The sequence below is a fragment of the Furipterus horrens genome, unplaced genomic scaffold (genome assembly GCF_987537825.1).
Source record: "Furipterus horrens unplaced genomic scaffold, mFurHor1.1.pri manual_scaffold_4, whole genome shotgun sequence".
NCBI classification, from domain to species: domain Eukaryota; kingdom Metazoa; phylum Chordata; class Mammalia; order Chiroptera; family Furipteridae; genus Furipterus; species Furipterus horrens.
Window position 1 is genome coordinate 4,831,563 of NW_028327174.1, and position 12,109 is coordinate 4,843,671.

The 12,109-nt window shown below is 46.7% G+C and overlaps 1 protein-coding gene across 1 annotated transcript in view; it reads right to left on the bottom strand.

Moving 5' to 3' along the window:
• Positions 1-12,109, bottom strand: part of MEI1 (meiotic double-stranded break formation protein 1) — a 62,637-nt gene that overhangs the window by 15,093 nt on the left and 35,435 nt on the right. Inside the window, exon 21 of the mRNA XM_090272341.1 lies at positions 367-532. Coding sequence (XP_090128467.1) covers positions 367-532 — 166 coding nt within the window. The remainder of the gene's footprint in view (positions 1-366; positions 533-12,109) is intronic.

Genomic DNA, 12,109 nt, shown 5'->3' on the forward strand with positions numbered 1-12,109 from the left:
CATCACAGATCCACCCCCTCCCAGGCTCCTGCTGGTTGCTGCTGCCTTCCTGTCCTCCCCCACATTTCCAGCTTTCTTCTTCCCAACTGGAGGCTGCCATTCTGTGACAGCTCAGAGCACACGCCATGCAGGGTGGGGACATGCACACACACATTAAACACACCCACCCAGAGTCATTAAACATGAAAACACTCAACACACACACACACACACACACACAAACCAAACACGTTGAGCACCCACTTTCCGACGAGAGGAAGGAGGTAAAGTTTAGCTTGATGCCACACTGGCTGACTATAAGGGCAGAGATGCCCATGTCATACTGATCTTCAGGTCAAAACATGCCCCCAGCAGTTGCAGACTGACCTTCTGATGGAGAGGCCCCGTGTTCCACCAGCAGATGCTGCAGGATCATCAGGAAGTGACCTCGAATGAGACCACCCACTTGAACATCCTCATTCCTCCTCAGAAACGTCCTCAGGACTATCAGTACCTTGCGGGCGATGTCCACGGGGCTGGAATAGATGAGATCCTGGGCAGAAAAGAAAGTCAGAGCTCAGCCGGTATCATGGTTGGCGACAGGTAGACAGTGAAAAGGGAGGGGTTGGGAAAGGGCCCAGACTGACGGCCCCGCAGACCCTGGGGAAAGAAGCATTCACTTACGCAGCACCTGTTAGTACCATCCTGACATCCTGCAGGTCCATTCTCAGCAGGAAGAAATAGAACCTTAAAGAGATTATGTTACATGGACAAAAATGGGGCCACATACAAAACCTGACAAGCTCAGGGAAGGCCAGCAGCGCAGGCCCCACCAACTCAGATCGTAAGCAACCACACAGGGTAGTCTGAACACAAAATTCCTAACTAAGGGTGAGTCACGGCTGGGGGTCACCTCCTAGGCCTGTAACTTCCATAACAAAGGGTCAATCTTGACCTTAAAGTGAGCCTGTTCATTGTCTTGTCACAGCTAGGACAGCATCCCCTAGAAATGTCAGAGTGACCTCCTTTTCCAGACCCCTCCGGGCACACACACCATCTCTACGTGCTGTAATTGTTAACTATCCTGCACCCACCAATGTAAAAGCAGTCTGTCTCTTTCCTTTTACTCTTTATCCAACAGAGCCCCCCCACCCCATCTGTCTTCTCCTGCCCCCTCAATCTACCACCAATGGAGTACGGAACCCTCCTCTGATTCTAATGTGGAAGATAAGCAGAAAACTGCTCTTCTCTGGAGCATTTTCTCAGTCCATTGAGATTCTGCTTCCCAGCAACTGTCATCAGTTTCGCTCAAGTAAACTAATGAAAATACTCTACAGGTTTGGATGTTTCTTACATGGACAGTGAGGGTTCAAAGGTCACATAAGCCAGAACCAAAGGTCACATAAGCTAGTATGTGGCAGAGCTAGGATTTGAATGCAGATCTACTAACTCCAAGTCCAAGCTCCTTCTACTTTCCAGGATGCCTGTCTCATGCAAATGGAAGTACCAGAGTCAAGAAAAGGTTATTTCAAGGACTTCTGTCCAAGATGGAGGCGCAGGTAGACACGCTTCACCTCCTTCCACAACCATGAGAAGGATTATATCTACTTCAAACAACAACCAGAACTACCAGAAAACTGAACTGCATGGAAGTCCAACAAACAAAGATATAAAGATGTAATACTTATCCAAACAGGTAGGAGGGGCAGGGTGGGGGAGCCAGGGTAGAGAGGATATGTGTGGCGGTGACAGCGGCAGCGAGGCAGAGACTATGGCCAGCGGCGGAAAGAGCAGACACACATTATAAAAGCTGAGAGGGACACCTGGGGAGCAATCCCAGTCCCAGGCCAGACCATGCAGCTCACGGTTCCAGCACCAAGGAAAATAAAACCTCATTGCTTCTGACTGTGCAAACCAGTGGGAGTTGGAGCAGCAGAAGAAACTGGTGGTCTTTCACGAGAGCCTGTTTAGAGGCCCCCCCAGTCCTAGAACATCCACAAGCCCACCCACGCTGGGAACCATCACCAGGGCAACAACTAGAGGGGCACCAGTCACATATGGGAAGCTGGTGAACTGACGGGAAAAGGGATGAGTGCCCAGCCAGCAGCATTGTTCCCTCTCTGACCCCTCCCCCACATACAGCGCCACAAGGTGGTGAAACAGTTCGCCCAACATTGATGAATATGTAAGGCTCCTCCCCTTTACAATATAACAGGTGCGACAGCTCTACCTAAAACACAGAGGCAAACACAGGAGCCTGTCAAGTTGAGGAGAGAGAGAAATATGGCCCAAAATAGGGAGCCAACCCAGAGGGAGAACTAAGCGATGAGGAGATAGCCAACCTAACCAACCTAATAGACACAGAGTTCAAAACACTAGTGATAATGAAGCTCACAGACATGACTGAGTATGACAAAGGTATAAGGGAAGAAGTGAAGGCTAAGCTAAGTGAAATGAAGAAAAATCCGTATGAAACTAATGGTGAAGGGAAGAAAGCTGGGGTTCAAATCAACGATTTATAACATATGGAAGAAATAAACAGTCAACCAGTACAGAATGAATAAACAAGAATTGGAAAAAAAAACAAACAAACAAGGAGAGGCTTAGGAACCTCTGAAACAACTTTAAACATACCAACATCTGAATCATAGGGGTGCCAGAAGGAAAAGAGGAAGACCAAGAAATTGAAAACTCATTTGAAAAAAGAATGAAGGAAAACTTCCCAAATCTGGTGAAGGAAATAGACATACAAGTCCAGGAAGCATGAAGAGTCCCAAACAAGCCAGACCCAAAGAGGACCACACCAAGACACACCATAATTAAAATGCCAAAGGTTCAAGATAAAGAGAGAATCTTAAAAGCAGCAAGAGAAAAGCAGAGAGGCACCTACAAAGGAGTTCCCATAAGACTGTCAGCTGATTTCTCAAAAGAAACTGGCAGGCAAGAAGGGACTGGCAAGAAGTATTCAAAGTGATGAAAAGCAAGGACCTACAACCAAGATTACTCTATCCAGCAAAGCTATCATTTAGAATAGAAGGGCAGATGGAGTGCTTCCCAGACAAGGTAAAGCTAAAGGAATTCATCATCACCAAACCCCTATTATATGAAATATTAAGAAAAAGGAGAATACCAAAACTATGAACATTAAAATGACAACAAATTCATAATTATCAACAAGAAGAAAAAAAAAAAACCCTAATCAAACCACCAGAACAGGAACAGAACCACAGATATGGAGATCATATGGAAGGTTGTCAGTGGAGAGGGGGCAGGGGGAGACTGGGGGGAAAGGTGCAAGGACTAAGAAGCATAATTGGTAGGTACAAAATAAACGGGGGGATGTTACGAATAGCATATGAAATGGAAAAGCCAAAGAATTTTTATGTATGGCCCATGGACATGAACTAAGGGAGGGGGAGATTGCTGGGGGGAAGGGAGGTACCAGTCAGAGGTGGGCAAAGGGGGAAAAATTGAGACTACTATAATAGCATAATCAATAAAATATACTTAAAAAAATAAACAAATAAAGGGGGTAGAAAGGTTACTTCAGGACATCAGGGACAACAGGAGTGGGGACAGAGATGCCCCAGAATGGGTTAGGACAGATTCAGGACAGATTCAGGGCACACGGAGGGGTCAGGCCCTTTCTCTATTATGGCAATCTGGCTACTTCTGCTCCAAGCTACTGTATACAGGCCTTGGGTTCAGATGGTGGGAAAAGACACTGCATTTTATTTGCTTTCGCCGTTAGTTTAGTGAGCACACGTCAAAGGCAACGTCAGTCAGAAGCTGCACCGGGGGCTATCCCACTGATGGCTTCTGGCGCCTCCCAGCTCGAATAAGTTGATTCCTTGAGACAGGCTAAGGTGCAGAGCCAGTCAGGGCTGGGTGGGAGGCATACAAGGTCACACGCAGACTCCCTTTCCAGGGAGGACAGCTCCTGACACACAGACGCTGTCTGCAGGGCATCTGACCAGACAACTGCAGAGGTGCTGATCACAGGACAGCATGGGGACAGCTGGCCTTGGCTCTTCACAACCCTCTAGAGCTGCCAGAGAAACAACTACAATAGCATAGCAACCACTCAGCTGGGGCCTAGTAGTGTCAGGTACCGCACTGCGTTTGAACAGTAGCTATTATGTTTGCTGTCTTCGTAACTCTTCCAGGTAGGTGCCACCCCAATTTTCCAAGTGAGGAAACTGGGACAAACTAAGTATTGTAGTTTGCTATTAAGAAAGCAGTGGCATTGCAATTATGAATGAACGAAGGGCAGAGACGAGATCAGCTTCATCTTTGTCTCCTTGTAGGACTAAGAGAACATTTTTGGAAGGAGAGACTCACAAAATGGGAGGGCTAGAGGGAATCTCAACTCATTTCCATCAGCCCTTTTACTTCACAGAGGATGAGGCTGAAACCCAGAGGGGGCACGATTTGCCCAAGGTCACAGGGTCCAAGGCTAAACCAGCTTCCAGGTCCTGCTCCTTCAACAGCAAGCCTCTGCCTGACTGCCAGGACTGCTCCCTCAGAAACCTGGGTTAGTACACTGTAAAATCCCAAAAGGAAGGGGGCTCCTCAGCCTTAGGAGGCCGTGGTGAATGCCGGGGGAAGGAGTGCACCCCACCACACGGGTCACTGGGAGGCTCCGGGCAGAACACCGCCCACTCTGGCATCTCTCCTGCCCAGAGCTGTCCAGAGCTCTCCGGGACTGGACCAACCAGGGTGATGTGGCCACGTAGGGAACAAACACAGCTTCTGTGACATCCTCATTTTTTCACACCTAAACAACCTACGTGAAAGAACACCCATTGATAAGAGTGGCAATTAACAGCTTTGTTTTCAGTTGTTAATTACCCATATCAAAAACAGAAACTGGTACCAACACATATCTAGACTCTTCCCCTCCTTAGCTAGAAGCTGGGTAGAAATGGTAGGAATTATATATAAGAACAAAGTTGTTTCTGGTTTTTGTTTGTTTTTTTTTAGCCACTGATGTTTCTAGAACATGATTTAGTACAAAACTAAATAATTTAGGCTCCAATTATCATCATGACCCTTATTAGCTATATGACCTTGGGCACTTCAATAAGCTTCTCTGAGATTAATATTCTCTGTGATTCAGTCACTGATTAGTGAATGATAGCCTACCGTGTACACCATACTGAGAGCATTCCTATGTATTCTTTTTGTTTGTTTGTTTGATTCTAGAGAGAGGGGAAGGGACGGAGAAAGAGCAGAAGAGGATCATCGATCAGTTGCCTCCAGCATGTGCCCAGACTGGGGACCAAACCCAGTTGGGGACCGAACCACAACCCAGACATGTGCCCAGACTGGGAATCGACCAGTGACCTTTCAGTTTGCAGGGTGACTCCCAACCAACCGAGACACACAGCCAGGGCCCTATGCGTTCTTTCACTCATCCTCCATCCCGTTATCTCCATTTCACACGTGCGAAAACTGGAGCTCAAAGAAGCCTTCGTCTTCCTGGACCTCTATGCAGCATCCTTCTGGCTGAGCTCTACCTGCCAAAGCTCAGGGCTCCTCTCTGTCCTGCCCACTCCCTCTCCAAGAAGGAGCGGTGATGAGGATGATGTATATTCAAGGACAAGAACTGGCTCCATCACGACAAAGGTTGGGGTACCTGCTTCAGCTTGCCTGGGACAGTGTTTCCCTAAGAATTTGGTTTCCAAAAAAAAAAAAAAAAAAGAATTTGGTTTCCTGACAAATTCAAATGCAACAGCAAACCCTCCCTGGGCAATTCAACAGAACAACCATCTAGCCCTGGCTGGTGTGGCTCAGTGGATTGAGCGTCGGGCAGCGAACCAAGTGTCGCTGGTTCGATTCCCAGTCAGGGCACATGACTAGGTTGCACGTCAGGACCCCAGTTGGGGGCACGAGTGAGAGGCAACCACACAGTGATGTTTCCCTCCCTTTCTCCTTTCCCCTCTCTCTAAAAATAAAATAAATAAGCAAACAAACAAATAAATAAATTATTTAAAAAAAGAAAAAAAAGAACAACCATCTGGTTGCTGGCCAAATAAATTGCAAGGGGGACAAAAAAAAAAATAAGAGTGGAAATCTATGGATTAAAGGAAACTTAAAATACATATCCACACACGCAAAAAGGAAGACTAAACTATAGAGTTTAGGGATAGATACCTGACAAAACTAAGATACTACTATAAAAGTCAGACTAGTGGTTTTTCTAGGGGGACAGGTATGGGTCTTTACTAAGGGGGCCATGTGATGGGCTTCTGAGGGGCTGCCAGTTCTATCTCCTGACACACATGGCAGTTACTGGAATACTCCCATATAATGTGTTTGGTGTGATTTTCTATACTTGTTGAAAGGACAGGGAAAAAAAAAAGCCCCTTTCAGGCCCTCTTTCCTAGGCCTACGTATCCCTTCCTTGAGTCTCTCAGGCATTATTAACTGTTATCTGAGCCTCTATTCTCAGGACTGAAGAGATTACTAAAAGCATTCCCAATACAGGTATTTTAAAACTTATACAAATAAGACAAGCCAGACCAGAGTGCTTGGACCCTGAACCCAAAGATAATGGCAGAACAAACTGAAGCCTGCACAATGAGCCAGAAACCTCCCAATTTACAGCTAATTGCCATGACCGCTCAGCTGGAAGTACTGGAACCAAGAGTGAAGCAATAGAAAGGACGTGGACAACCATCAGATACTAAGAGGTTATGTAAAATGAGAACCAACACTCCAGTGAGTCACAAGGACATCATTGCTGATCCTGATGAGAGTGATTTCAAGTAGTGACGAAGGTAGAAGCAAACAGGTGGAGGAATGAGAAATGATGATTTTGAGAGCAGAAAACTACTTCTAGGAGTTTGGGGGTAAAGGGGAAGGCATGGGAGTGCAAAGGGCTGAGAGGGCAGGGACCAGTGAGGGCCTGCGTCTGCGGGGAAGACAGCCAGAGCACCCGGGAGTGAGCCTAGAGGGCCTTCGACTTTCCACCCACTCCTACAACCCGGTGTCATAACCTGAGATTTTTTTCTGGTCTCACCATTCCCACCCTTTATTGATACTTCATAAGTGTCTGTAAGGCGACAGACATGAAACAAGCACCTGTGACTTCCTCAGGGCGAGAGCTGACCTGCCATCCCAAATTATCTTTGTAGCCCCATGCCCTGTGCCAAACAGATATATGATAAATGAAAAGTGAGTGACTGAATTCAAGGCCTCTGGAAACCTGCTCCTCGGGGTTTGAGTCGTTGAAAGGAACTAATGAATTCCCAAGAAGTGCCTCTTACAGAGCCCATACATGGACTTACTCAGACTCCCTCCCTCCAAGCTCCAGCACTGCGGTAGCAGCCTGAAAGGCACCAGTGGCACACAGGGAGGAACTGAAGTGTCTGCATCATGGCGAGAGCTGGGAGACAGCTGTCTCCCAGAGAATAAGGTGGGCAGAGGCCATTGTTCCTTTTCTGAGCCCTCCCCCTACAGAGCCACAGAGCTGGCAGCAGGACTCCTTCCACAACAATGTAAATAAATAAATACATAAATAACTGGCTCACATGGTTTGTTCTACCCTAGGGAATCCCGGAGGCTCTGCCCTACCCAACTTACAGTCCACCCAAGCTGTTAATAGTGGCTTCTCCGTATGAGCAGCTGGTCTCAGCTCAGGCTTCACATCTTCCTAAACCCTCTCAAACATAAAACAACCAGCCTCAGTGAGCCCCCAACCGCCCACCCCCCATCTCTGGCTAAGCAGCCCCAGGCCCAGCACTAGCAGCATTCATCTTTGGGTCACAGTTTGGCTTTGACGGGGAACCTCCAAGCGCAGCACAAGTAGCAGCCATCCGCAGATTGCTTTGTAGTTCATGCTGGGTGGTCCCGGGCAGAACACAGGTGGGAGCTGATCCTGGCCAGCACCACCCGGGAAACCCCAGGGCCTGTGCACCCAGTGGACAGCTACAGACCACGCAGGAGCACCACCACCCTGACCCTGCACAGCTGATCCTCCACGGAGGGCGGAGGTTGGTGGTCAGTGGTCACAGCCAGTCCTTGCAGCTGACAGGCCTGGGTAAGTCCCTCCCATTGACCTGCCAACAGCAACCAAGGCTCAACTACAAGAGGAGGGTGTAGTTGGCTCACATGAAGGGCGCACCTCAAGTACCCAGCTTGGGTGAGAGGGGAGGATGGGCCACTGTACCCTACAGGACACCTACTATATTAGGCCACGCCACCAAGACAGGGAGTCATAACAGCTCTAATACATAGAAACAAATGCAGGGAGGCTGCCAAAATGAGGAGACAAAGAAACATGGCCCAAATGAAAGAACAGATCGAAACTCCAGGAAAAGAACTGAACAAAATGGAGTTGAGCAATTTATCAGATGCACAATTCAAAACACTGGTTATAAGGATGCTCAAAGAACTTAATACCAGAAAAGCATAAAAAAAGACTCAGGCAGAAATAAAGAATATACTAATGGAAATAATAATTTACAGGGAATCAACAATAGAGTGGATGAAGCAGAGAATCAAAGAAATGATGTGAAACATAAGGAAACAAAAAACAACCAATGAGAACAACAAGAAATAAAAAGAATCCAAAAAGACAAGGATAGTGTAAGGAACCTCTGGGACAACTTCAAGCACACCAACATTCACATCACAGGGGTCCCAGGAGGAGAAGAGGAAGAGCAAGAAATTGGAAATCTATTTGAAAGAATAATGAAAGAAAACTTCCCTAACTTGGTGAAGGAAATATAGACATGCAAGTTCAGGAAGCACAGAGAGTCCCAAACAAGGTGGATGCAAACAGGCCCACACCAAGACACAACATAATTAAACTGCCAAAGGTTCAAGAGAAAACTGCAAGAGAAAAGCAGTTAGTTACCCACAGAGCTCTGGAATGTTCAAACAGGGCAAAACCACCTTTGGACGGAACCTAATGCAGCGCCGTATTCCAAACAAGTCTGCAAAGAGGAAAGCAGACCTTAAGACCAGAACTGAAGATCAAAGGCATTCTTTAGAATTAGCATCATCTATGTTAGCTTATCTGCACCCACAGACATTCCTGCCTTAGCTTATTAACACGCATAAAAATTCCTCCCTTCTATTCAAGTAATTTTCCCCCTTTCCATTTTCACAAATACTCCTTGCCTTCACCTCCTAACTGGAACACTACTTGTTTCCCGATTGGATCTCAATAAATTCCTGTTGCCTTTGACTTTGGCCTTTTATTTTTATTTATTTTTTAATGTGTTTTATTGATTATAATATTACATTTGTCCCAATTTCCCTTCCCTCTGCTCCCCTCCACCCGGTGGCCCCCCTCCCTCCGGTTGTCCCCCCCTTTTAGATTATGTCCATTAGTTGTGCATAGAGTTCTTCTCAACCTCTCTGTCTATTCCATTCCCTCCTACCATGATCCTTAATTCCTATATCATCTCCCTCCCTCTTCCCCTTCCCCTTCCCTGCTGACCTCCCCCCAATATGCTCCCCATATCTATAGTTCTTTTTCCACTCTCGTTGCCTGTTTAGTTTGCCTTTGTTTCAATTCCCCAGCTTCTGTTGTTGTTTCTTGTGATGCAGTTTTCATTTTAGATTTCATAGTCTTGATCCTCCTTTTTCTAAACCAGTCCCTTTAACATCTCATATAACAGTGGTTTGGATCTAATGAACTCTTTCAGTTTTATTTTGTCCTGGAAACACTTTCTCTGCCCTTCTATTCTGAATGACAATTTCCCTGGATAGAGTATTCGTGGTTGTAGGTTTTGGATTTTCATTACTTTGAATATTTCTTGCCAGTCCCTTCTTGCCTGCAGGGTCTCCCTTGAGAAGTCAGCTGATAGTCTAATTGGGACCCCTTTGTACATGATTCTTTTCTTCTTTCTTGCTGCTTTTAAGAGTCTCTCTTTATCTTTAATTTTTGACATTTTGATTATAATGTGTCTTGGAGTGGTTCAGTTTTTTTGGAATTCTCTGTGCTTCCTGGACCTGTAAGTCTATTTCCTTCCCCAAGTCTGGGAAGTTCTCCTTTATTATATTTTCACTCAATTTTTCAAGTTCTAGTTCATCTTCCTCGCTCTCTGGCAAACCAATGATTCTTATGTTGGGCCTTTTATAGCTGTCCCAGAGGTTTCTGATCCTCTCATCGTTGCTTCCCATTTCCTCTCTCTGCATTGGTTGACTGCTTGTTCCTTCTCCATATTCCAGTTTGTTGAAATGAACTCTGGATTTTTTTTCCTCACCATCTGTCTCGTATGTGGTTTTGTTGCGACTGGCGCCTGTCCTTGACCTATTTCGCAGCCCTGTGGCGCTTTCTTTGGGGGCGGGGGTCCAAGATGGATTCACACAGTTATTCCGCTAGGAGACCGGGATCCGCCCTCCCGCCCCCCTGGGCCTCACTGTTCAAGGCGATGTGGTGGCTGCTTTCTCCAGCGTTGGGGTCGCGAGCTGCCGGGGGTTCGACTGCAGCCGGGATTGTACTCCCTGCTGCTGGGATTGTCCTCCCTGCCGCTGGGATTGTTCTCCCTGCCGCTGTCCCAGGTGCGACGGCAAACAGCTCCTCCCCCTTTCGCTCCCCCTACCTGCCCAAAGGGCGCCGCTGGTTTATAACTTCATACGTTGGGCTTCCGTGTAGTTTTATTTTCTGGAATTTCTAGTTATCCTTTGTTTTGAAGTAGTTGTATTCCTCTCTAGTTGTAGAGGGAGACCAAGCGCGTCCGTCTAAGCCTCCATCTTGGCCGGAAGTGGCCTTTTATTTTTAGGTTAACAATCCCCAGTGCTCAAGCAGCTCTCCCATTAGATGGAACACTGGATCAAGGTTGGTTTCTCCCTTGTTCTGAGAGCTAACACGTTTACTGAAAAGAACATTAAACAGAGAGAAAGACTGCTGGAGGGAAGGAGGGTACTGGGCAAAGGGGGAAAAATTGAGACTACTGTAACAACATAATCAATAAAATATACTTTAAAAAAAAAAACAGAGAGAAAAATCTTTGTTTTAATCCCAACTCTTGTGACCTTGGGCAAATCTCTCATCATCCTTTTAAAAAGAAAAAAATAAGATATCATCATTAGTATGTCTCTCAGAGGATCTGAATCCACTCCCACCTTTTTCTGAGAGACTTGGATCTGTCTGGACCCCTAATTCAATGAGTCAGCAAGTAAAGTACCTACTATGTGTGAGGAACACTTCATCTGCCAAAGAGAATCCAGCATCTTAGCTCTTCACTGCCACACTCCCTGGTGTCCTATCTTGCCTTGCTCCCCTATGCACTAACGCTTTATTTTTAACCCATTTCTTTTTCTGTTTTGCTTCCTCCAAGAGAGCCAAAGTGTGACTGTGGTCCCTATCAAGCCCACACATGCGTGACTTCCTAAGATGACAGATCTCAGGGATCGGAGGGGAAGATTTAAGTCTTAGTGGGGAGTGTGTGCGTAGGTTAGTGTGAACAGGTGTATGTATGCACCTAAGGATGTGAGAGGTATAGCATGCAGGTGTTATTTCCACCACATCCCTCCAATAAAGCCCTGGCCGGGCAGCTCAGTCGGTTAGAGCATCATCCCGATACACCAAGGTCACGGGTTCCATCACTAGTCAGGACACATACAAGAAACAACCGATGAATGCATGTATTAAGTGGGACAAAAAAATGATGTTTCTCCCCGCCCCCCACCATCTCTTAAATCAAGTTTAAAAAAGAAAGAAAAAAGGCAGAGTTTCAGTCAGCATGCTAGAAACTGCAACAACAGGCAGCCCACGTACTGATATAGCTGACAGGGATTACAGGGATGCCTGACTTCAGAAAGGCACGGGGGTCTCTCACAACTCTGGGTATGCCCAAGGGAGCGTGTTGCACAGGCACCATTATCACGTTAGTTGTGGCAGAAGAGAGGCACAGTCCCTCTGCAACCAGACATCTCCCTCTATATGTCCCAGGGGTCTCTTTCAATATTAAACCCTTCTTAGCAGAATCTGCTTTAGAGAAGACAGGGAGGTGAGAGGCGGCATTTCACAGTTACACCCCCGGGGGAGCAGAGGGGCACATTATCTCTCAGTGGGCAGACTTCCACCCGACTTAGGACAGGGTACAGATTAACAGAAACCAGGCACCTGCCAGCCAAATGGACGTCCTACTCACACAGGAACAGCATGAAG